The 26,368-nt window shown below is 40.2% G+C and overlaps 1 protein-coding gene across 5 annotated transcripts in view; it reads left to right on the forward strand.

The window, feature by feature from the left end:
* kmt2ca (lysine (K)-specific methyltransferase 2Ca) overlaps positions 1 to 26,368 on the forward strand; it is a 590,636-nt gene that overhangs the window by 219,571 nt on the left and 344,697 nt on the right. For all 5 annotated transcript variants that reach the window (XM_060825139.1, XM_060825142.1, XM_060825140.1 and 2 more), the window contains exons 6-8: positions 3,055 to 3,200; positions 9,735 to 9,844; positions 26,201 to 26,363. In XM_060825139.1, the coding sequence (XP_060681122.1) occupies positions 3,055 to 3,200; positions 9,735 to 9,844; positions 26,201 to 26,363 (419 nt within the window). The remainder of the gene's footprint in view (positions 1 to 3,054; positions 3,201 to 9,734; positions 9,845 to 26,200; positions 26,364 to 26,368) is intronic.

A 26,368-nucleotide genomic window follows, 5' to 3' on the forward strand; every position in this document is an offset into this window, starting at 1 on the left:
TTCTTTAAATTTGATAAAATAACATCCTTGGTCGATCGTGGCCCATGTATCCCCTTTCTTCCTGAGCTATATCTTTATTGTGAGCTGTGAACTATTTTCTTAGACATATTTCATCAACTGTTTTTTTTTCCTGCTAAACCACTTGCCCAGTCCACTTCAGCCAAATCTGTTCTTCTCCCTGTATAATTATCCTCGATTAACAGTTGCTTTTGACCCAAGTTTCTCATCCTCACTGAATGCTAAATTATGTTATGTTATGGTCCGAGGGGATCTTTTACTTTTGTTTTTATTCATTCACCGGATGTCAGCATCAGCATTTGTTGCACATCCGTAATTCCTGAAAACAGTTAAGAGTCAACTACTTTCCTCTGTGATCTGGAGTCACATGTTGTCCAGATCTGGTAAGGATAGCCTTTTCCTTCAAGGACACTGGTCTCTGAACATATCATGTGAAAGCTGCTCCACCAGAACAGTGCTAGTTTCCCCCCAATACTGACACCAGTGTCTCATGTACTGAACCCCATTCCTCCTGCATAAAACTTTTGAGCTACACATTTAAGTCCATGACTTGATTTACCCTTTGCCAGTTTGCTCGTGGCGACGGTAGAAATCTTGAAATTATTAAGTTGGAGGTTTTCTTTATTAATTTAGCTCCTAGCTGTTCAAAATCTTTCAGCAAACCTCTTTGTTTTTTTAACCTTATCGTCGTCAATGTGGGCACCAGTAACTGGAGTCGAGAGTGTGGCACTGGAAAAGCACAGCAGGTCAGGCAGCATCTGAGGAGTAGGAGAATCGACATTTCGGGCAAGAGCTATTCATCAGGAAATCAAGCAATAACTGGATCCCTCCCACTCCAGGCCCCTTCAGCAGCTCTGAGGGGTTTAATTTTATAAAGGTTGGATAGCGCAGCTCTTGGACTTATGTTCACAGTTGCAGAGAACAGTATCTATGTTGTCCACACTAATGCTATATTCTTATTTCCTCCCACTACTTCAATGGTTTCTCTGTGACATGCCATAGTTACTTCACTTATCCTTACTGCAGTCCCTAATCTTGTCCACACAGCTGTATCAACTTTAGTAGTAAATTCCAATATTGGTGACAAAAAAAACGAGTGGAGAAAGGCCAAATATAGATTGAAAACATAAACACAAATTTGAAATAAAAGCAGAAACTGAAGAAAAGTCACTGGATTTGAAACGGTGACTTTGTTTTTTTTTCACAGATGCTGCCAGACCTGCTGAGTTTCTCCAGCATTTTCTGTTTTTGACTAAATATAGATGCTTCCTAAATTGTAAAAGAATTGTAGTGCACTTAGCAAGGATGAATATAAAGGTTAGGAAAATGCACAAACAAATGAGTAGGCTGTCATCTGAGAATTAGGGCCAGGGTGCAGGTTCACTTCTATACACAGGGTGGTAGATATTTAGAACTGTCTTCTACAAATGACAGTGGATGCTAGATCAGTTGTTAATTTTAAACCTAACACAGGTACACTTTTGTTAAGCAAAGGTATTCAGCGATATGGGCCAAAGACAAGTGTTTGGAATTAGGCCATAGATCAACCATGATCTAATTGAATGGCAGAACAGGCCCAAGGGGTTAAAAGGCCCATCCTTGTTTTATGTTTCTGCTCAGCTCTTGTACCTGCTGTACCATTTGGTAAGATAATGGCTCATCTGAATGTGGCTTGGAAAGCTAAAATTAAGAATCAAGTGAAAATTGTATTTGATTATTGAGTAAATCGGGAAGGCAATGCCCTAGTGGTATTATTGCTCAACTATTAATCCAGAGTAATGTTCTGGGGATTTGAGTTCAAATCTGACCATGATAGCTTGAATTAAATAAAAAATCTGGAATTGAAGGTCTAATGATGATTGTGAAACTATTGTCTATTGTCAGAAAATCCAATCTGGTTCACTAATGTCCTTTAGCAAAGGAAGTCTGTCATCTTGGTCTGACCTACACATGACTGCAGACCCACAGCAATGTGATTGACTCTGGGCAATTAGGAATAGACAATAAATGCTGGCCTAACTAAAGAAGCCCTCATCCCATGAGTGAATTTTAAAATAGTCGGTGGTGGAGGGAATGAATATTTGTAGATGTGGTGCTAGTCTAATTGACTTTGTTGTCTTGGATGGTTTCCAGCTTTTTGAACTGCACTTATTTAGTGCAAGTAGTCAGTATTCTATCACACTCCTGATTTGTGCCTTTCACATGATTTGGAGATGCTGGTGTTGAATTGGGTGACAAAGTTTAAAAATTACACAACACCGGGTTATAGTCCAACAGGTTTATTTGGAAACACTAGCTTTCGGAGCGCTACTCCTTCATCGGGTGGTTGTGGAGTACACGATTACAAGACACAATTTATAGCAAAAGTTTACAGTGTGATGTAACTGAAATTACACATTGAATAATACCTTGATTGTTAGTTAAGTCTCTCATCTGTTAGAATGACGACGTTAGTTTCTTTCATATGTAAATCACAAAACATCTTTTAAAAGTTACTTTCTCAAGTTAACTTTAACAATTGGTGTCAACCCAGATAATGTGATGAAGATGTTAACCCCCTGTATGCTGTTGTCTGTGCCATAATGTTTAGACTGATTCTAATCTAAAATCTGAGTTAAATGTCTTACATGGATTCATGCAGTTTTTGATCAAAGTACAATGTAACTCTGCGAGTACAAATTCACCTCACAACCGCTCGATGAAGGAGCAGAGCTCCGAAAGCTAGTGCTTCCAATTGAACCTGTTGGACTATAACCTGGTGTTGTGATTTTTAACATGAAATTTCAGGCTATCGAGTGGAGGATATGTATCCACTGTTCAGATTATATTTTATAAAACCCATAAGTTTACTGTATATTTGATTACAGGTCCTGGATAGTTTACAGCATTGGTTGTGCAGATTATACTTTATCTTTTCTAAATAGTTTTTGCAATATAATCAGTGTAAAATTAAAGCTTTAGAAATATGTTGAATCTTAAGCAAAATTATTTTGAAATGCTTATGTGCTCAGTTTTTCACGAACTGTTTTGTATCAGGTCTCCTTGCCATGCTGCAATGCCCATCTCAACGTGTATTAATGTTCCAGTGGCTTCTGAAGAACAGACAAGCAGATATTGGGATGAGCTCACTCAAGTTGGCCTTCCTGATGATATTGATGTCCAGGCCTTATTTGAGCCTTCAGGTATTAAAAGGCTGTTGTAGTCCGAATAAATTGTTCTTCCTAAATAGTTATCTATTTCCTTATTAAAGGTTGTGATTGACTCCGATTCCAAAACCAGTTGTGACATACTCCATTTTGTAACATTTGTGACTTGTTAAATAACTTCCCATTGACCTTACACTGATAAATACTTCCCATTCCAGCACTTCAGTTATCTACCAATCAGTGGAGTTAATCTTGCACTGTTTCTTCCTAAATCTTCTAGAATTAATACATCCTGATCGAACAGACCATAAGAAATAGGAACATGAGCAGGTCATTTGGCTCATCAAGTCTACTGCTCCATGTCTGTCCCAACATTGCTCGTGTCCACTTTCCTGTCCTTTCTCTAAAATAAAACAAAGAACTGCAGATGCTAGAAATCTGAAACAAACAAAAACGGAAATTGCTGGAGAAACTCAGTAGGTCTGGTATCATCTGTATAGAGAAAACAGAGTTTACTGTTCCAAGTCCAGTTATACTTGATTCCCTAAATATACGCAGACTCTGCCCACACAGATGTGTGTGGTAAGAAGTCCAAAGAACCTCAAACTTCTGAGAAAAGAAATTCCTCCTTGTGTCTATTTTAATTTGGCGTCCCTTTACACTGACACTGCCTTTTATTCTAGACTCTGCAATGAGGGGAATCAACCTCTCAGCTTTTGCCCTGTCAAACCCTTGAAGAATCTTGTATGTTTAAATAAGATTTAAACATTCTTAAACACACTCATTCTTCCAAACTCGAGTGACTAGGTTGTTAACCGAAACTCAATAGTCATAGAGGTCCACAGCATGGATACACAGGTAGTTCGGCCCAACTTGCCCATGCAGCACAGTTTTCACAATTAAACTAGTCCCATATGTCTGCATTTGGTCTGTTTCCCTCCATACCTATCCCATCCATGTACCTGTCTAAATTTTTTTTTCCCAGTCGCTAGTGTGGAAGCAGGCCATTCAGCCCATTCAAGTCCACACTGACCCTCTAAAGATCATCCCCCACCCATCCTTGTGGTCCTACATTTTCCATGGCTAACCCACCTAGCCTGCACATGGCTGGACACTATGGGCAATTTAACATGGCCAATTCACCTAATGTGCACATCTTTGAATTGTGGGAGGAAACCCATGCAGATACGGCAAGAAAGTTCAAACTCCACACAGACAGTCACCCAAGGCTGGAATCGAACCTGGGTGTCCTTGGTGCTGAGGGGCACCGGTGCTAACCACTGAGCCACTGTGCTGCCAGGTTTCTTAAATGATGAAATTGTACTTACTTCCACCAGTACCTCTGGCAACCCATTCCAGACACTCACCACCCGCTGTGAAAAAATTGCCCGAATGAACTCTTTTGTATCTCTCCTGTCACCTTAAACCTGTGCCCTCTAATTTTAGACTCCCTTAGCCATGAGAAAAAGCTATTGGCTATCAACCTTATCTATGCCTCATGATTTTATAGACCTCAGTGTCCTATGTGCAGGGAACCTGAGCCAAACCCAGACTATCCAATCTCTCTTTATAAACTCAAACCTTCCAGTCCAGATAGCATCCTAATAAATCTTTTCTAGTTTAATAATATCCTTTCTACAGTAGGGTGACCAGAGCTGCATACAGTACTCCAAACCTGGCCATACCAACTTCTTGTATAGCTACAACAAGATGTCCCAACTCCTACACTCAGTGCTCTGACTGATGACAGTTAGCATGCCAAAAGCCTCTTTCACCATCCTGTCTACCTGTGACTCCACTTTCAAGGAGCTGTGAACCTGTACTCCTAGATCTCTTTCTTCTATAACACTCCCCAGGCCCCACCATTGACTCTACGTTTGGCCCACCAAAATGCAGCACCTTGCACGTATCTAAATTAAACTCCATCTGCCATTCGTCTGCCCACTGGCACAGATAACCTTCACCGTCCACAATATCCGTAATCTTGGTGTTATCTGCAAACTTACTAATCATCCCTTCTAGAATGTTATCTAAATGTTTATATAAATGATGATTAACAGTGGGAACCAGCACCAATCACTGTGGCATACTGCTCATCACAGGTCTCCTATCTGAAAAATCACTCCCACTACCCTCCATCTTCTTCCATCAAGTCAATTTTGTATCCAGTTGGCTAGCTCTCTTGAAATCCTTACTGAACAACTTTCCATGTGGTACCTTGTCACAGGTCTTGCTCAAGTCCATGTAGACAATGGCTACCCATTGCCCTCATCTACTTTCTTCGTCACCCTTCAAAAACCTCAATCAATTTCATGAGAAACGATTTCCCATGCACAAAGTCATGCTGACTATCTCAAATGAATCCTTGCCCTGCCAAATGCCTGTAGATCCTGTCTCTCGGAATCCTCTCTAACATCTTACCTACCACAGACGTTGGCACACTGGTCTGTAGTTCCCTACAGCCTTTCTGAAATAATGGCACAGCATTAGCCAATCTTCAGGTGCTTCACCATGGCTGTCAATGATAAAAGTATCTCCCCGAGGGGCTCTCCATTTCCACCCTGGCCTCCCACAAAATCTTGGAATACATTTCATCAACTCCTGGGGATTTATCAATCTTAGATAATCTGTTTAACCATTGTTGAAATGGCAATCCCTCCCTACCAGGAATCATCCTATTCAACCTGATCTGAGCTACTTACAGTGAAATTATATCTTTCCTTAAGTAAGAGGACAAGAACTACTGTCAGTACTCCACATATGGTCTTATAAGCATCTTATGCAGTTACAGTAAGACTTTCCTACATTTCTACTCCAACTCTCGAGGACCAGCATTCCATTAGCCTCCTTGATTACCTGCTTTATGCAGTTTTTCTCCATTTAAATAATACTCTGTTCTTTTGTTGTCTTTTGAAAATGAACAACTTCACATTTTTCCACGCAATACTCTATTTGCCAACTTTTTGTCCATTTATTTAACCTATCAGTATGTCTCTGTAAACTGTTTGCATCCCTCACACAAGTTGCTTTTCCACCTATTTTTAACGTCTGCAAATTTGGCGACAGTACATTGGCTTCCTCCTTCCGAGACATTAATATACATTGTAAGCAGTTTGGTTCCAGCACTGATCCCTGAGGAGCCCCACTGTTTACACTTGGCCAACCTGAAAAAGAACCGCTTTTCTCTACTCACTATTTCCTGCTCATTAGCTAATTCTTTTTCCATGCCAAAATGCAGCCTTCAATACATAGGTTCTTTTTCTTATGGTTTCGCCTTTTGTAAGGTTTCTTGTCAAATGTTGTCTTGAAGTCAAATCCAATACATTTACTGGTTTCTGTCAATCCAATCTAGTTAAAATTTCCTGAAAAAATGCAAATAAATTAGTCACATGATTTCCCTAACATGAATCTGCAGGATTAGATTTTGATTTTCCAAATGTGCTGCTATTACTTCCTTAATAATTAATTTCAGCATTTTTCAAACAATACATGTTAGGCTAATCAACCTATAGTTCCTTTTCTGTTGCTTCCCTCCATTTTTGAATAGGTGTCACATTGGCAATTTTTCTAATCCTCCAGTACTTCTCCAGAATTAATACAATTCACGGTGGCACAGTGGTTAGCACTGCTGCCTCATAGCGCCAGAGACCCGGGCTCAACTCCTGCCTCAGGCGACTGACTGTGTGGAGTTTGCACGTTCTCCCCGTGTCTGCGTGGGTTTCCTCCGGGTGCTCCAGTTTCCTCCCACAGTCCAAAGATGTGCTGGTCAGGTGAATTGGCCATGCTAAATTGCCCGTAGTGTTAGTTAAGGGGCAAATGTAGGGGTAGGGGTATGGGTGGGTTTCGTTTCGGCGGGTCGGTGTGGACTTGTTGGGCCGAAGGGCCTGTTTCCACACTAAGTAATCTAATCTATATAAATCCATCCACTATTACTGTAGCTACCTCTTTTAGAAATCTAGCATGAATGCCAACAGGATTGGGGACCTATCTGCCTTTAACCCTATTAGTTTGTTTGATATTACTCCTGTAGTGATGGTGACTGGACTTAATTTGTCTCATATTTTAGTATTATGGGATATTGGAAGTATCTTCCACCATATGCAAAATATCTATTTATTTCCTCTGCCATTTCACTTTCTAAGGTGCTTTTGTTCACTTTGACCTCTGTCTTCCTTTTTCCTTTATGAAGCTGTTATGTCAGCTTTTATATTCTTCACTGGTTTGCCCTCATGGTTTATTTTATGTCTCTTTATTATCTTCATTGTTGTTTTTTCTGGATTCTGAATTTATCCTAGACTTTGGGGCTATCACTGACTTTTGCATCCTTATATGATTTTTCTTTCAATGCTGATCTTAAGTAACTTGGCTAACCATGGTTGGTTTATCCCCCTCTCAGAATCTTTCCTCCTTACTGAAATATATTTTTGCTGAGAGTCATGAATTACCGTCTTAATTTGTGCCACTACTTGGTCACTGTCTTTCCTGCTAATTTATCCATCCAGTTCACTTTTTTTTCTAATGCTATCCTCATCTAATTGTAATTATCTTAAATTAAACAGTTATTTCTGACCCAAATTTCTCAAAGTTAAATTTCTCAAAGATGAAAGTTAAATTCATCGTGTTATGATCCTGCTTCCTAGGAGATCTTTTACTCTGAGGTCACTTACACTACCTGATTCAGGATAACCTGGTCTCTGGTTGGGTCCATGACCTATCACTCTAGGAATTTGTTGTTATAACTACCCTTTCTAATTTGGTTAACCCAATCAACATGAAGATTAAAGTTACCTATAATTATTAGGTTCGATTAGATTACTTACAGTATGGAAACAGGCCTTTCAGCCCAAAAAGTCCACACCGAACCCCCGAAGAGCAACCCACCCATATCCATTCCCCTAACAGTATGGGCAATTTAGCATGGTCAATCCACCTAACCTGCGCATTTTTGGACTGTGGGAGGAAACCCACGCAGACACGGGGAGAATGTGCAAACTCCACGCAGAAAGTTGCCTGAGGCAGGAATTGAACCAGTGTCTCTGGCGCTGTGAGGCAGCAGTGCTAACCACTGTGCCACCCATAATATTGTTCTATTCTTTTTCTGTGCTCCTATTATTTGTTAATTTATTCCTTTCCTATTGTGTCTCTAACATTTGGAGATCTACATCCTACTTGTGCCATTGTCTTCTTTCCCTTGCTGCTTTTACCTCCACCCGATGGCTTCTACATCATCTAAGCCTGGACAATCTCTCAACTGTCCTCATGCCATCTCTTCTTAATGGAACTTTCCAATGCCATTTCCTTCCCTCCAGTCTTTCTGAAAGGTCAAATATACCTGAATATTCAGTTTCCAATTTGATCTCCTTGTAAACATGTTTCCATCATAACTATGAGATCTTCTCCATTTACTTCAATTTCTGCCATCAGCTCATCCATCTCATTCCGAATACCTTCTGCATTAAAATATAAAGCCTTTAGGCTTGCCTTCTGCCATTTTTAATCATCGTAACATTTCTTTGTGCTGTGACCCTGTTTGCCTCCCACCCTTGATTACCCTGTCTACAAATTTTGCATTTTATTGTTCTTCCTGTTATTACTGTTCTTTTTTCTCTTTCCCTTGTTTCCCATACCAGAAGTAAGAAATTAGTCATCTTAAGAACTGTTTTACTGATATGTCGGGAAAATATAGATAATTAAATTTATGTTTAATCACTTAAAATGTAAAACAAAATTGTACCAGTTGAAGAAGGTTTTAAATTTTTAATTGACAGGGAATTGCCTGAATTTTTTTCTCAGCCCTGTTTAGGTTCTGACTCCTCATCATTCTGTGAACCCATCCCAACCACACTACTCACTCTGGGGCATCAGTCTTGGTCCTGTCCAGGTTAAACCATCCAGTTGTATTGATACAATCTGCCTTACATAAAACCATATTGATAAGTCTATACCCTTCACTGCGCAAAGTCTGAAGTAATCACAGTGACTGTAGTAGATAGTGACTTGCAAAGTAAAATATCATTTAAAAAGATGGTGATGCTTTCTAATGTACATAAGAATAATTATCCACAGTATAAAAAAATGTTCAATAGTATAACGAATTTCCCTTTTTGAATTTTAGTTATGCTTCTTTATAGTCTAAGCATATGGAGGCTCAAAGTGTCCCTACCGAGTGTGCATTTTGCTATGTTGGCCGTACAGTTCATTGTTATGATCCAGCCGTAATGCATCTAATGTTTAGTACTGACCATTTATAGTCCAAATGGCATGAGAAATAGAAGAATTCCTTGCTGAAAAGACCGTTATGTACCACCAGGCAACTGGTGCTGATGCAATAATTAACAACACAGGTCATGTCTGTGACTTGTTCAGCTCTAAGCTAACACACGGTTACCATTAGAAGTAAAATTATACAAGCTTGAAAATAGTCCAGAAGTGTAAAAGTTAGACATCCGAAGGGCTATTTTACTGAGGTGTTGGAAATTATGTAGGTAGTTAAGTTCATTATACTGATTTGTTTAAAATGCTAAATGAAATTTTATTGGTTGCTTGACATTTTTAATTTTTCAATGACAGGCCATTGCTGGGTTCACCAATGTTGTGCAGAATGGTCTTCTGGAGTGTGCCAGACAGATGAACAGGTACTCATGAATGTGGACAAAGCAGTTCTCTCAGGGATTGCAGAGGTAAGTTGATATTTTACCACAGGAGTAGGAAATTAAGTAGATGAATTGTCCCCAGGACGGTTGAGTAAAATTTGCTTGGTGAAAACTTCGAGCAGTTTATAGTGATTAGCAAGTCAAATCAGAAATTTGAACTAGAATCTTTTGATGCATGTTTTTGTGATTTAGAGTTATGAGCAAGGGCTGAATCTTCCATTAGATTCTAATGTATCTCTATATGAAATAGCAGTGAATGTCAGAACAACTGAAAAATTAGTGTCAGTAAATCGAGGGCTGTCAGTTTCCTTTGAGAAAACCACAAATAGCAAACTGCTCTCAACTTGATTGCCCATTGAGATACATTACATTCATAAGAACAGTTTATAGTAAGACAAAATATTTATTGTATTTTAGGCCAATGTACAACATTGTTAACAAGCAATAGATCTTTCTGTAACTCAACAAATGCCCGGTAAATAGTCTATATGTGAGTGTTCTGTTTGGTCAATGATCTCTAAAATGAACCAAAGTGTTTTTTGGCTGAATGAATTATAAAATGCTTCTGTAAAGCTATGATCTCATTCATGTTAAACATCTAATTGAGGATCTGACATAAGCTACTTTCAATGCATGAGGTGAATAGGTAGAGTGGTGCCTTGGGCACAAGAAAGTGTCTGTCAGTTTCTAAATATTTTGATGGATAATGTCACTGGTAAAGGTCAGTTGTGGCAGGAATCCTTGCACAGCTTTGCAACCAAAAGGTCAATATGGAGAAGTTGTAATTGTGAGCTATTTTGTTCAATGCTCATAGGTCTTCATTCCTGACCTTTTGGTTTATTAGATGCGTAATCAAAATTCTATTGACAAGCTGCTTATTAACTAAGGCAAAGAATGCCAATGTTATTCAGGATCTTGGGCAACAATGCAATGACAAGTTCTGCTTAATATATTAAGTTGATAATATGAATGTTGTGAAATTCCTCAGTCGTGACCTCCACTTTGCCCTTCCTAATTGCCCGCATAGAATGTACAGGATTCGTATAAATGTAGCGTGCTTTCTGAGCAACTGAGAACTGAAACCTTGTTCATCATGTTATGGGCCAGATGAAACCCTCTCAAAATATATTAAGAAGATAGTCTAGACCTTAAAGGCTAGAGTAAGGCATTGTGTTCCAGATGTAATTCTATTGGTCAAACTACCAGGCTTGAAATGAAACATACTTTATTTATACTCTGTAATTAAAATACAGACGAAGAAAAACAATTAGCTTAATGGTGCCTCTATTGAAATGCCTCACAAAATATGTGTAACCTACTGCTAATTAGCTGTTCCAATGTAGTAACATCCCATAAATACATATTACAAAGCCAAATTCAACAAAATAGATTGTCTCACATGCAATTCTAGCAGCAGGAAGAGAACCCCAGCTTTCAGCTTTTAACAGAGAGAAGAATAAGAACCTCACATCTCACATCTAGCTTCAAGACCCCAGCAACTACTACTGAAGGCGAAAACTTAAAAAAAAACCTGATTCTGAGGGAGATAACCACACCCATTCAGGCTGTTTCTATTGTTCCAACTTATTTAAAAAAAGCCCTGAGGCCATACAAGCTGTTTATTTTATTGGCTTTGGAGCAGACTACTTTGTATTTCTGTCTCAAACTTTCTTCACAAAATAAGCAGGGCAAAATACATCTCTGAAAGCCATAGTATCATTATACCTTACCACCTTTGAAAAAAAGAAGCATCAATATACAAAGATGGCTTAATTTTTAAAACCTTTAGTCTTATATTATTAATACATTACAATGCATATACATTGCATTGACAAAGCATGCAGACATTTGCAACTGCAGTCCTCTTCAGCCCAATTTTTCCACCACTTAAGGCCTCTGTCTTCCTTCATCAAAGTTGTGACAATTACTTTCTCTTGTTCTGTCACATGCATAATTTTCAAATTGAATGGTTGCAGTCATAAGCTCCATTTAAATAGTCTGGAATTTTTGTCCTTAAATTTCTCCAAAAACTTTATAATTTGTTTTGATCAGTATGTACAATTGTCTCAGACACTTTACTGGCAATATAAATGTTGCAGCGCCAACACCAAACTCAAGGTCTCCTTCCCAGTCTTGGAATATTTCGGTTGAAGGTTATTCAATTTTCTGGAAAAGTACCCAATCGGTCTTTCTATCTTCTCACCATCTTGCAAGAATACAGCACTAGCACTCAAATCGCTTGCATTGATAGCCACCTTGAATGGCTTTGCATGGCTAACACTAGGACAGTGATTAACATTGTTTTCAAATGTCTTTTGACATTCCTCAGTCCACTGAAATTTTCTGCACTTCAATAAGTCAGCGAGTGGAGCAAGTACACTGTTAAAATTCGGTACAAACTTCCAATAAAAAACACTTAGTCCAAAAAGTTGTCGTACTTCCCTCTTCGTCAGTGGTATGGGAAACTCTCCAGTAACCTTTGTTTTCACAACTCATGGAGCCATCTGCCCACGTCCAATGACATGGCCCAGGAATGTGACTTAGGCTTTTGCAAACTTGCTCTTAGCCTGGATTGTTACCAAGACTACCTCCCGAAGTTGATCGAACAATTCCGATAAATGCTCCAGATGGTTAGTCTTTGAAATCTGTGAGCGAGTCTCCTTTTGGTCATGGCTGACCATGGGTGCACTCTCTTTGTTCTGGCTTTCTGCTTCCCCGAAGCAACGTTGCTTGTGACTGAAGAGACCAATGCTGGAGTGGCAGTCCTGGTTGCAGAGGTCATATCTGTATATTGTTGATCTGCTAGAACTGTTGCACTCCTCCCTTCGTGCCCATTTGTCTGCTGCCTCGCTCATCAGCTTTCCCCTGTTTTGAGGTGTTGGTTCAAGCAGTCTCATGCGGGACTGGTCTCTCCAGAATGCTAATAGAGGTGGAGAGGGAAATCTATCTTTGGTGGTGGGGTCAGTTTGGAGGTGACAAAAGTGGTGGAGGATGATGCCATGTATGCGGAGGTTGTTGGGGTGGAAGGTGAGGACTGGGGGAGGTTCTGTCCTTGTTGAGTTGGGAGGGTGGGGTTTAAGGACTATAGTGCGGGAAGTGGAGGAGATGCGCTGGAGGCATCATCAACCACATGAGAAGGGAAGTTGCGATCTTGGAAGAAGGAGGCCATCTGGGTCTTTCTGAGGTGGAATTGGTCATCCTGGGAACAGATGAGGGGGAGGCAGAGGAATTGGGAATAAGGGGAGGCGTTTTTTTTTAATTGGAGGTAGGGTGGGAGGAGGTGTAGTCTGGTTGCTGTGGAAGTCGGTGAGCTTGTAGTAGATGACCTATCACCTTCTCCCTCACCTTCATCCAACTATCGCTTTCTCAGCTACCTTCCCACCAACCCCTTCCCATTTGTGTCTTAGCCTCATTCCTGATGAAGGGCTTATACCCAAAACGTCGATTCTCCTGCTCCAATGATGCTGCCTGACCTGTGCCTTTCTAGCAAGACACTCGACTCTGATCTCCAGCATCTGCCATCCTTACTTTCTCCCATGAAACTAGGGCCTCTAGGTGTCTCAGCTTTCTACTATGGTATTGCATTGCGGACCAAGATAATTGAGAGGAGGTGAGGTAGATCCGAGATAATTGATCTACTTTTGACAATTAAGTTGTAATAAAAAGTAATTATAACAAATACTTATTTCAGCACCACATTGTGTGAGACAAATGCTTAAACTGCTCAACTCAGAAGACCCCCAGGGTCTTTTTCTTGAAGCCTGAGTACATAAGGGATAATGGGGTTTATTTAAAAATACCTTTTGGGTTTAGTTAACCTTCAGGACTTGATGAGGTATAACCCTGCTCGGAAGTGTACCCGGGAACCGATGGACACTTTCATAACCTCTCTCAAAATCTGTGGTGAATTAATTCATCCCACAAGATGTGAGTATTGCTTTCAAGGCTAGTATTTATTGTCTATCTTTAATCGTCCCTAAGAATATCATGGTGAACGGTCTTCTTCAAGTGAGCACTTGTTGGGCCATTTCAGAAGGCAGTTAATGGTCAACCTAACTGTTGAAGAGCCATGTGTAGACAAGGCCAGGTGAAGATAGCAGTTTTCCTTCACTAATAGACTATTATTTCATGTTGTTAATCACCAAGATAGGATTTGGACTTGTTTCTCATTCATGAACTCCTATCTGTGTATTAACGGATCAGCAACCTAACTTATTATTGTACTGTATCCCAATTGGACATCGCAGTTAACTAAAGTTATATATACAATTCTTGGCATCTATCATTTTAGGAAATTTTAGACCTTTGAACAGGAACAGCACCAACATCATGGGCTGTTCACTAATGCTGCTAGGGTGTATTTAAATGTGATTGGCGGGGAATTGGGACCCTGATGAGTAATTCAGAAGAAAAAGAAGCTGGTATGGAATTAGAAATTAAAACCCTAGTGAGTGAATCTGCAAAACAGAGGAAATACTGTCTCAATAAGAAAAAAAGTGAGTTTAGCAAGGTTGAAGAAATATAATCAAGGAATCAGTAATAGGATTGGAAGGATCATCAAATGAGGCCACATGGATAGAAGTAAAAAGCAAAGGGAGGCAAACACAGTTTGACCTATATCATAGGCCCTAAAGGGAGAAAATACTTATTTTTCTAACAACCTATTTAAAGATGTTATTACACACCTCTGGAACAGATAGGACTTGAACGGGACCTCCCAATCCAAAGGTAGGGACACTACCACTGTGCTACAAGAGGGCCCTCAAAGGAAGAGATAACGAAGTCCAGAAAATTCTAAACTGGGGAAGGCTAATTTTAATAAGTAAGATGTGATTTGGCCTAAATGGACTAGGAGCAGCACCTTGACAGAAATTTCAGAGCAGTGGAAGGCATTCAAGGAGGAAATGGCAAAAATGCAGGTCTTGTACAGTGATAGGGTGGTCCCAAGACCAGAGAATTCTAGTCAAAGGACACGAAGGTTAGAATTAAGAAAGAAAGATAAGCTTGTGGCAAATACTGAGAGCTCAAATACAACTGAGTTCCTAGAGGGCTATAAAAAGTGCAGGAGCAAAACTTTAAAAAAAAACAAAAATAGGAAAGTATAGAGAATGCATTAGGAAGCATTGGCAGGTAGGATAAAGGAAAACCCGAAGGATTTTTAAAAAATGTCTAAAGAAGCACGGTGGCTCAGTGGTTAGCACTGCTGCCTCGCAGCACCAGGGGACCCGGGTTCAATTCCCGCCTCGGGCGACTGTCTGTATGGAGTTTGCACATTCTCCCTGTGTCTGTGTGGGTTTCCTCCAGGTGTTCTGGTTTCCTCCCACAGTCCGCAGGTGAATTGGCCGTGCTAAATTGCCCATAGTGTTGTGTGTTTTGGTCAGAGGGAAATGGGTCTGGATGGATTATTCTTCAGAGGGTCGGTGTGAACTTGTTTGGCTGAAGGGCCTGTTTCTACACTGTAGGGAATCTAATCTAACCTAATCTAAGAAGAGAAAAAAGAGGTGGAAGAATAAGGTGGGCACAGTCCTCTGTGAATGTCCTGCGTTGGTTTTCACAATGGTAAAATACAGCATGGGTATAGGTATTGGTGTAGAGAACTGTGAAGTGTTAGAAGAAATTAACAGGCTCTAGCAGGTTTTTAGCCTTAAATGAACATTAATCCACAGATCTGGGTGAGATGTATTCTTGAATGAAGAAAAGCAGGTGATAGAGTAGGGTTTCTAGCAGTAATTTTCAAAACCTCTCTTGCGACAGGTAAAAAGTCAGAGTGGTGGAGGACTGTAGACTTATTTTCATTACTGAAACAAAAGGAAGAAGGCCTAGACCAGAAAATTACAGGGTAGTCAATCCAAGCTCGGTAGTGGAGAAGTTATTAGATAGCATTCTGAGGGATAGAATATATCTGAACTTGAAGAGACATGGATTAATCAGTCAGAATGGATTTGTTAAGGGAAGGTCATGCTTGACAAATCTAATTGAGATAACCAAGAGTATTGACAATATTGCATTTGCACCTTTTGTGTGAAGTAGAAGAATAGCCCACACCAATTCCTTTTGATGCAGACTTAACTACTATGTGCAGTTTTCATCTTTGAATTGTTTTTTTTAAGCTTGTAACTATTTAGTACAATTCTTGTTCATGCTGTGAGTTTTGAAGTATTTTCTTAGCTAAAGAAAAGATAACACTACACAACTATTGAAGGTAAAATTGATTGGGTTCAGAGGTCTGTAATCCCTGCTGCATGTAAAATTCATCTTAACAGATGGTACAAAAAACTTCGTTTAGTGCTTCCTTAGGCTATATGTGTGTGAAATGGGTGGGGTGAGGAAAAGCTAATGTGATCATTAAAATGTCATCAGTGTAAGAATATAATGTCTGGTGTTGGGAATAAAATATTACTTGTGGGCTGCAGGAGTTTAAGCTTATTTGATGGAGCAACTTTCTAGTGACATTGTGGACAGAATTTCCTTTGGGCTATTAGAGTAACTTTACAGATAAATAATATATATGTTCCCTATATCCAAATTGCCAAATTCATTAATATGCATGTAACATCATTGCACAGGACTATGATAGCAAACATTTTTTTAATGACTCCCTCGATAGAAGAAACAGAATCAATTGCTCTTGTTTAAAACCTGCATGTCTCACAGCAAAGGTGTACTACAGGGACTCAAATGTATTTAAAAATCTGTTGGTTTTAAAAAAAAATCCATTTGCGAATGACTGTGCTAGTTGTCAGTTGACACAGCTATGCTGTGCCACTAAGTGTGTATATGCATTGATTTAATCAATAGCATTTTAAGGAAAGTCTTTTTTTTAAAAACAAGAAAATGTTTTTCTTCAACTTTCAAGTAAGTGTATGTCCTTCATGCAGATGTGTTAGTATGATCCATCTGTACGTGTGCAATTGCATCTATTATTGCCAGCTCTTATCATCTTTGTCTACATTTTTAACTTGGAAACCTCTTAAAATTCCAAAACAAAATGTTCTGAGATGAGTCTTGATGTTTAACATGCTAAATTCTTTGACATATTAAGAGTATAGTTGTTGTTGTGGTTCTGTTCGCCGAGCTGGGAATTTGTGTTGCAGACGCTTCGCCCCTGTCTAGATGAATTCCTCAGTGCTTGGGAGCCTCCTGTGAAGCGCTTCTGTGTGCAGGAACCGGAGTTGTTCGTATGTGGCGCATAGGCGGTTGGCACAGGGTTCCCATTTCCTGGCTTGTCTTAGTGTCTCTTGCCAGTAGGTGTTCAAAGTTTGTGAGAAGATTTGTAGCTCGGGTGCTCGTTGTTGTGGTTCTGTTCGCCGAGTTGGGAATTTGTGTTGCAGATGTTTCGTCCCCTGTCTAGGTGACATCATCAGTGCTTGGGAGCCTCCTGTGAAGCGCTTCACGACAACACAACCACAACAACGAGCACCCAAGCTACAAATCTTCTCTCAAACTTTGAAGTGTAGTAGTTTTGAAAGGTTAACACTGTGCCAGTGTAGATTGCATATTTTCTTTAATTTCATTTCACCGAAAAAGGCAAATTCTCTGTCCACAGATGATTTGCCACATACATAGGACTCAACCAATGAGAAAACAGAAAGTGTTGCCTTTGCACAATAGCCAATACCTTACGTACAACCTTTAACACTGAAAATATTCCAAAAAATTTTGTAGAGGCATAATCTAAAATAAATGAGCATTTAGCTATAGGAGATGTTATTGAATGTATAGAAGGATGGTTACATCTGACATTTCCACAAATACAGTCTTCAAATAAATATCCTGTGATACTTTAAAGTTGTACAATGCAGTACAGATGATGCTCAGAAATGTAACAGTCTTAGCATCGGAGTGCATTTACAAATGTCACATTTTCTGATTTGGCTTTTGTGTAGTATATGAGTTCCTGAACCTCCATCTTCTCCCCTTCCCCCCAGCCCTTTGTTTTTGGCACTCTTTGTCTGGAATGAGCATGATAAAATGACCATTCAGGTCAGGAACTGGTGGGAGATCAGAGCTTGTGAAAATATATTAGCAAGTATTGAATGCTGTCAGAAGAAACAAATAGAAATTCACAGAAAATAGAAAAGTGCAGACTATAAAATAACATTTGATGAATTTTTTTTGTTGGAAGGGAGATTGATAAGAATGAGGAGTATTCAGATTAGCCATGTTCATATTGAATGATGCAGCAGAATTGAGGGGTCAAATGGCCCACTCGTGCTAATCACAAAAAGACAAAGAACTGTGTATGCTAGAAATCTCATCTCTGGTCTACCCATGCTCCTTAAGATCCATCCATTATTTTTTGTGGTATAGCTGTCTCAACCGATGACCACTTGCATCGTTGTCCGCAGCAGCAACCATTTTCCAATTATATTTTGTTTAGTTTCACCTCCAATTGTTTGATGTCCACATCTAACCTCCTTTGATTTGCCCTAGCAAGCAGTTATCTGATTCTTTTTAAAGCTGAGGGAATGACATGCCATGTTCAGCTTCATCAGCTGGTTCCCTTCTTAAGGTTAAAACCAGGGACTTTTGCTGATAATCGCACCATGTTCAGCATGATCTGCATCCTGCTGAAGCAGTCCATGCCCATATGCAACAAGACCTGACCAATGTTCAGGTTGGACTGATAAGTGGGAAGTCATATTTGCATGGGGTGGCATGGTGACTCAGTGGTTAGCACTGCTGCCTCACAGCACTGGGGACATGGGTTCAGTTAGGTGCATTAGTCAGAGGAAAATGGGTCTGGGTGGATTACTCTTCAGAGGTCAAAGTGGACTTGTTGGGCCAAAGGGCCTGTTTTCACACTGTAGGGTAACTAATCTAGTTAGATAACATGTTTTTACTGGTGATTTTATGAATCTAGATTTTCACGCTGAACAATCTGTTAAGAGTGCAGGTTTTTGTTTAGGTTGTTGTAATCTGATGACTTGCTTAGCAATGCACTGACTCACCATGGTCTCCTGAAACACCCATTCACAATCAAAAGTAAACTGAGTTTCAATGTTGTAAGACAGTTTACCAACAGAACAACTGAAAATGTAACCAGCAACAATGTCATTATGTTATGCTCTTGAGGAATAGAAGAAGTAGATAGAAATCAAAATGGGACATCTAGTAAAATTTTCAAGCACACCTACTGAATGGACCTGACAAATAATGAGGGGTATTACCAGATGCAATATATCTTAATAGGTATAAACTACTTCTAAATGGCTTGAACTTGTATTTTTCTGAAATCCAATCTATTTAAGAAGAAACATGCGTCGCCATTTTGTACAGCAAAGAAGCAATTCATTTTTCTCACCCTGCCTGTTCCAATACTTTCCAATATCACCTTGTTTGCATCAATGAACAGTTTTGCATCACAGACAATTAATTTTCACTTTGGTTTCATCATACACTAATGGGCCGAAGTGGATTTCTTTTGTTCCTTTCCACCTCTTTTCTGCTTTCCTTGTGCAACAATGCATTGCAGTTCACTGTGATCTATCAAATATGGAAATATTTTGTATTTTATTTGAAGCCATTTTGAATAACACATAAATGTGATTAAAAATTGTTTTTTGACAGTGGTATCCTGGAGGGAGTTATTTTACCTTTACAATTGTGGATTAGAAAAAGGGAAACAGTCAGAGATGCACAGCATGGAAACACACCCTTCAGTCCAACCCGTCCATGCTGACCAGATATCCCAACACAATCTAGTCCCACCTGCCAGCACCTGACCCATATCCTATCAACCACCACCACCCTCTTCTCCCCCCGCCCCCCCCCCCAACACTCATATACCCATCCAAATGCCTCTTAAATACTACAATTGTACCAGCCTCCAATACCCCCCCAGCAGCTCACTCCATACACAAACCATCCTCTTGTGTGAAAAAGCTGCCCCAGATCTCTTCTATATCTTTCCCCTCTCACCCTAAACCTATGTCCTCTAGTTCTGGACTCCCTGACCCCAGGGAAAAGACTTTGTCTATTTACCCTATCATGGCCTCACTCTTGCCTGGACTTCCCTTGGCTCCTGAGGCCAGTTTGATGAGTCACAGATGCTCATGAGTCTGTGCACTGACAGCAGATCCCAGCAGAAAATGGCGATGTCATCGGTGTCCAGGCCTCCGCTGCCCCTCTCAGGCTCACATCCTTCCTGATGTTTGTAGGATAGAGCACTGCGCTCTATCCAACACACAAACAAGGCAGCAGAGAGTGGGCATCCTGCCTGACTCCAGATCATGACCAGGAAGCTTTCGGATTCCCACCCACTGATTGAGACTGCACTGACGATGTTGGTGTAAAGTGGTTGGATCCAGTTGCAGGTTGGGAGAAAGTGAGGACTGCAGATGCTGGCGATCAGAGTTGAGACTGTGGTGCTGGAAAAGCACAGCAGGTCAGGCAGCATCTGAGGAGCAGGAGAATTGACATTTCAAGCATAAGCTCTTCATCAGAAATGAGGCTGAAACGTTGAGCACACTCAACTCCAATTGCAGATTCATAATGAAGTATTCATAATTAAATTAGTTGACGACTAGGCTGTCCCTGCTGGAGTTTGCACTGAGTTTCACAACAAACATTGAGGCTAATTTTTCTGTAAAACTGAAGTCGAAAACCTTGCGAATCACACAGCACCTTGCAACATGCACACATGAGTAGACATAAACCACATGAATTGCAGCAATTCATAAAGGCTTTCATCAAAAGCAATTAGAGATGGGCAATAAACCGAGGTCCAACCTGTGACAACCTCCCCTCACAAAAATAGAAAATGTTAAGTATGAACATCTTGGTGACCTTGTTCAAGGTTTTCTGATCCTCCAAATACTGCATGGAAATGACATTGATTCACCATTCAAAAAACACTTACGGTCAAGTGAAGTTCTTGCCTAAGTGAAGTTCCTGTGCCTACTCCATAAATATGACTTAAATTTGTCCAAAGAAATGAGAGCACTGGTCCATTTCAGTGTATACTATTGTAACATGGTATATCTTGACTGCTGACAAATTACCTTTCAGACACTAAAAGGTTTCAATGGGCATTCGTCTCTTTGGAAAGGCCAGCATTTATTACACATTTCTTCCAGTTGCTGCATTCCATCTGATGTATTCACAGGCATTGCTGTTAGAAGTGCATTCCACAATTTTGATCCACTGATGGAACTACAATTTAGTTGATGGTTTAGAAGGGAACTTGTGGGTAAGCGTGTTATACGCAGCTTCTGTCCTCTCTTCTGTATGGTAGAATCCTGGATTTGGATGGTGCTATTGAAGGGGCTTTCATGAGTTTCTACAGTGAGTGTTATGGATGGCATATTCAGCTTACACTATGCTTTGGAGGAGGGGGGAGTGAACGCTCTGGCGGATCAGTGTGGTGCCAATCAAGCAGGTTCCTTAATTCTAGTTGAAATAGTACTCATCCAGGCAAGTAGTGAGTGTTCAGTCACACACCTGACTTGTGCAATGTATATGGCATACAGACTTTGGGGAGTTGGGAAGTTACCCAGCTTCTCAACTCTTCCTTTGGCAATAGTATATATGGCTCACCCATTAAGGATTCCAGCTAGTGTCAATCGCTAGGAAGTTGATAAGGATTAAGTAATATTAGTGTGATTGAAAATCAAGTGCAAAATGGTCATTATTTATATTAAAATCTCTACACTGTGGAAACAGCCCTTCGTCCCAACAAGTCCACACTGACTCTCTGAAGAACAACCCACACAGACCCTTCCCCTAACTAATGCAACGAACACTATGGGCAGTTTAGCATGGCCAATTCACCTGACCTGAACATTGGACTGTGGGAGCAAACTGGAGCAGATATGGGGAGAATATGCGAATTCCACACAGTCACCCGAGGCTGGAATTGAACCTGGGTCCCTGACACTGAGGCAGCAATGCTAACCACTGAGCCACCATGCTGCCTGTAAGGTACTATCAGACCTCTTCCCCAACATATGCTGTTGACACCAGTGTCCAATTAGCTGAGCTAACTGATCAAGGTTCCACAAACTGCAATGTGTTAACAAGGTAGAAAAGGAATTTACTGCAGATGCTGGAGGTCTGAAATAAAAAAAGTGCTGGAGGAACTTAGCTGGTCTGGCAGTTTCTGAGAAGAGAGAAACAAAGTTTAGATTTCAAGTCTAATATGATTCTGAACAATTTAACAAACTCATATTGGAGTCAATGATAACTTGTCTGTCTGTCTCACTCCCACTCTCAGCTCCCACTCTCTGCTCTCTCGCTCTGCTCTCTCTCTCTCCCCTCACGAGGTCTAGTAGCACTTCTTTTCATGGGATAATTTGTTTTGGTGGTACAGGTGTTTGGTTCTTTCTTGAGATTCTTGCACACTTGATGCAATAGCACTGCACCAACTTCTATGAATGACCAAAATTTATTAAGCAAGTACAAGCTTTGAAGGAATCCTTGACATGGCTTCGCAATGCTTGCGAAGCCATGTGAAGGGATCTCCTTTTTTACAAAAAAGGGCCAGTTCTTCCTTTAAACAAAATTCTTATATTACAGTCAGTCCTAACCTTCATGTGGGGGATTTCCCCTCTTAACAACTGGTCTAAGGCAGGGTGATTTGAGCCAGACACAGTAGGTATCCTTTAACTTACATATTATGCTCCGGAGCCTCAAACCTCACTTTGGACTCGACTTCGAATTCCGAGGGGTCTCTAATCTCCCATTCCGTAACTTACAGTTCTGAGGACTAAAACCTGTGAATTTGGGGGGGGGATTCTAACCTTCCTTTCCAGGGGGATTCTAATCTCCTTTCCCAAGAACATGATTCTGAAAACGAAATTGTTGGCATGCGAGTGCGTAAATTACTTCAGAGATTGAGGGAGTGCAGCAGAGGTTCACGAGGCCAATTCCTGGAATGGCAGGATTACCTTACACTGAAAGACTGGAGCAACTGGGCTTGTATACCCTTGAGTTTAGAAAACTGAGAGGGGATCTGATTGAGACATATAAGATTATTACAAGATTGGACACTCTGGAGGCAGGAAACCAGTTTCCGCTGATGGGTGAGTTCCGAACCAGAAGACAGCTTAAAAATACGGGGTAGACCATTTAGGACAGAGATGAGGAGAAACTTCTTCACCCAGAGAGTGGTGGCTGTGTGGAATGCTCTGCCCAGTCTCTAGATTCATTTAAGAAAGAGTTGGATAGAGCTCCCAAGGATTGTGGAATCAAGGGTTATGGAGATAAGGCAGGAGCAGGCTTCTGATTAAGGATGATCAGCCATGATCATATTGAATGGTGGTGCAGGCTCGAAGGGCAGAATGGCCTACTCCTGCACCTATTGTCTATTGAGATTCTGTCACCACAGGGAATGTGGGGTTGATTGAGTGGTAGGTTAAGGAGAGAGATCAAGGTAAATCTTACATCGTGGGCACATCTGTCTCACGTAACCAGCACTCAGACGATCACATATTCAGTCTACCAAGAAGCTCCATATATGTTGGAATCCCACCACTGCCACTAAATGTTTGGTTCTTATTCTTGAGATTCTTATACACTTGATGCATCTGCAATACGCCAACTTCTGTGAACAGCCTAAGTTTATTAAGCAAGTACAGGCTTTGGAGGAGTCTTTAATTGTGAAACACTGTCATGAGATCTCTCTGAACAAAGGGACCAATTCTCCCTTTAACAAATTTTTTGCATCGCAATCAGTAATGTCCACAAAACAACATCCAGCCACTTCTCATAGTCACATGCCACTCGAGACACAAGGCAATGACTTGACCATTTCTAGAAACAGTGTAAATCTGATTATTCCTTAATGGCAAGATCTGGTGTAAATCGTTTTTTAACTGCAGGGCATAGTCAGAATTTTAATTTGTGTTTGTATTGATTCTGAATAGGACATGATAATGTAAATTTACTCTGAATAATAGGAGCTGACAATGTATTTTTTTACATTATATCTGCAAGACATAGAAACCTACCATCCTACCCCAAGGCATCCAATGTCTTGCAGGTCAGCAGAACGAATAACACCTTAACATCTCACAGGATTTGAATATTGCTGGAAAAAGACATTTTGTTGAAGCTTTTTGTCTTGCACTTATCAGGCCATTTGCAGGAATACCACGAAGGGGAACAGCATCTTATCCTGTCGCGGAAAAGGGTATTAATTGGTTGGCTGGTGAACTCAGACTGGCAGAGGTGTTGTCATGGTGAATTAACCAATTAGATGATGATTAACAGTTAATTGCCAAGCTTTGTTTAAATTTAGACTAAGCTGGTTGACCCCAATTGGTCAGTGCATGCCCTGGGGCACGAACCACAGAATCATTGCCATCTGTTTTGCTGAGTTGAAAAAGTTGTATGTATATGTTCTTTCTGTCTGCAAAGAATAGGGCCCTGTGTATTTCTCAACATTATGTATTGATGGGGGAAACACGTCACCACAATGAACTTGATTTTCTTTCCCACAGAAAAAAGTGCAGTGAGGCAAGTAGCTAAATGTTGTGACACCTGCTTACCAGGTGGTTGATAGCTGATTCAAGGAATGAAATCAAAAACACTCATCACCAAATGTCTAAATGGTCTGGCCCTTCCTCAATGGCTTCCTTCAAATCTGCTTTTACAAGCATCTTATGTTGCTTTGACACTAGTATCTTTTACCTCCTCACTCTCGAGGCTACTCTTGCAACCGTAATGCCCCTGTTCTACAGAACTACTTCTCTAAAGTCCTTCATCTTTACCACCTGACTTTGATAGCCTCCTCAGGACGTTTTGAGCCTTATAATTTATCTTATTTTTCTGTCCTGCTCAGTGATGATTGTATTCCACAATCAGCGCAGTTAACAAGTGTACGCAGAATATCCATTGAAATGATATTGCAAAAGTAGAATAAGAAGCTATAGATTTGAATGTAAATTTATGGATGTTAGGGAGAGTTTAATCCCATTTTTGTGAGGAAGGGATTGATTGCACTAAAGTTCCCATTTTGTTTATATTGAGAAATTGTGACTAATTATTTAGAAACAATTATTTTGAAAGATTAATGCCAAACTGTGCCTTTGACAAAGTCAAAATGACATTTGCATTGTTTTTCTATTAGTTTGCGTAAATGTTTCACATTAAAACTGATAACTGAAGTTTGTATTTGAGATTTTGAGGAATTGCCAGAAACAGACAATTTACTTCACCTATGTTTTCATCTACTCAAAATGCTTACGTCAGAATTTTGTTTTTTGAACCCAATATTTTTTCATTTCATCATTGTTGCAGTAATCTGACTCATTATGAACAATGTCAAAGGAATGCCTACTGGCACAGTAAATAAGTATGAATGGGTATAATGCCTGTTATGATTCTGTATCATGAGATTATTGACTGAATTTTTGGACATCTTGTTACAGTTAAAGGCAAAAGTAAATTTCTTTCATTTCTCAGCAGACATTGCTTTGCTGTATAGAGTCATACAGCATAGAAACAGGTCCTTCAGCTCAACTCATCCATGCTCATCAATATTCCTAAACTGAATTAATCCGATTTGGCTCTGTTTATCCCATATCCCTCTAAATCTTTCCTATTCATGTACCTCTCCAAATACCTACCACTTCCTCTGATAGCTTATTCCATATGCACATCACCCTCTCGGTCACGTCGCCCCTCGGGTCCTGTTTAATTCTGTACTCTGTCACCTTAAACCTATGCCCTATAATTTTGGACTTTTCTACCCTGGGGAAAGGACCTTGAATATTCATCTTATCCTTGCCCCTCATGATTTTATAAACCCCTATAATGTCACCCCTCAGCCTCCTACACTCCAGGGGAAAGGATCCCAACTTATCTAGCCTGTCCTTTTACCTCCAGGCTTCCAGTCTTGGTAACATCCCTGTAAATCTATTTTGCACCCTTTCCAGTTTAATAACATCCTTCCTATAGCAGGGCAGCCAGAATTGTATACAGCACTCTAAATGTGGCTTTTCTAATGTCCTGTACAGCTGTAACATGATGTCCCAACTCCTATACTAAATGCTATGAGTGATAAAGGCAAGTGTGCCAAAGCGACATTCACCATTCTGTCTACTTGTGAAGTCACTTTCAAGGGACCATGCACCTGGACCCCTAGGTCTCTCTGCTTGTTAATGTATTAAGCATTTGTACTGAATGTGGATTGTTAGTCTTTAAAAGTGATCAGTTTTGCTATCATGTCAAATTGGATTGTCTCTATAGATGTTTATTTCATTGGTGATTCTGCTGCTGCCATTATTCAGAAAATAGCTTTCCTGAACTAAAATGGTGTGGGTACAGGGGACACTTACTATTCATAAGCTGAATGTAAATGCCATGTAATTACTGCACAGTACAAATTCTACATTTAAATGGTCTATTTTATTTGAAAATGCTTGTGATATTTTATTTCAGCACTGTGCATACTGTAAACGCCTTGGAGCCACCATCAAATGCTCGGAAATGAAGTGCAATCAGCGGTACCATTATCCATGTGCAGCTGGAGCTGGTACATTTCAAGATATTAAGACACTGATTCTCCTCTGTCCAGAACACATTGACCAGGCTCCAGAAAGATGTGAG

Source organism: Hemiscyllium ocellatum, chromosome 5 (assembly GCF_020745735.1).
Source record: "Hemiscyllium ocellatum isolate sHemOce1 chromosome 5, sHemOce1.pat.X.cur, whole genome shotgun sequence".
In the NCBI taxonomy this organism is placed as follows: domain Eukaryota; kingdom Metazoa; phylum Chordata; class Chondrichthyes; order Orectolobiformes; family Hemiscylliidae; genus Hemiscyllium; species Hemiscyllium ocellatum.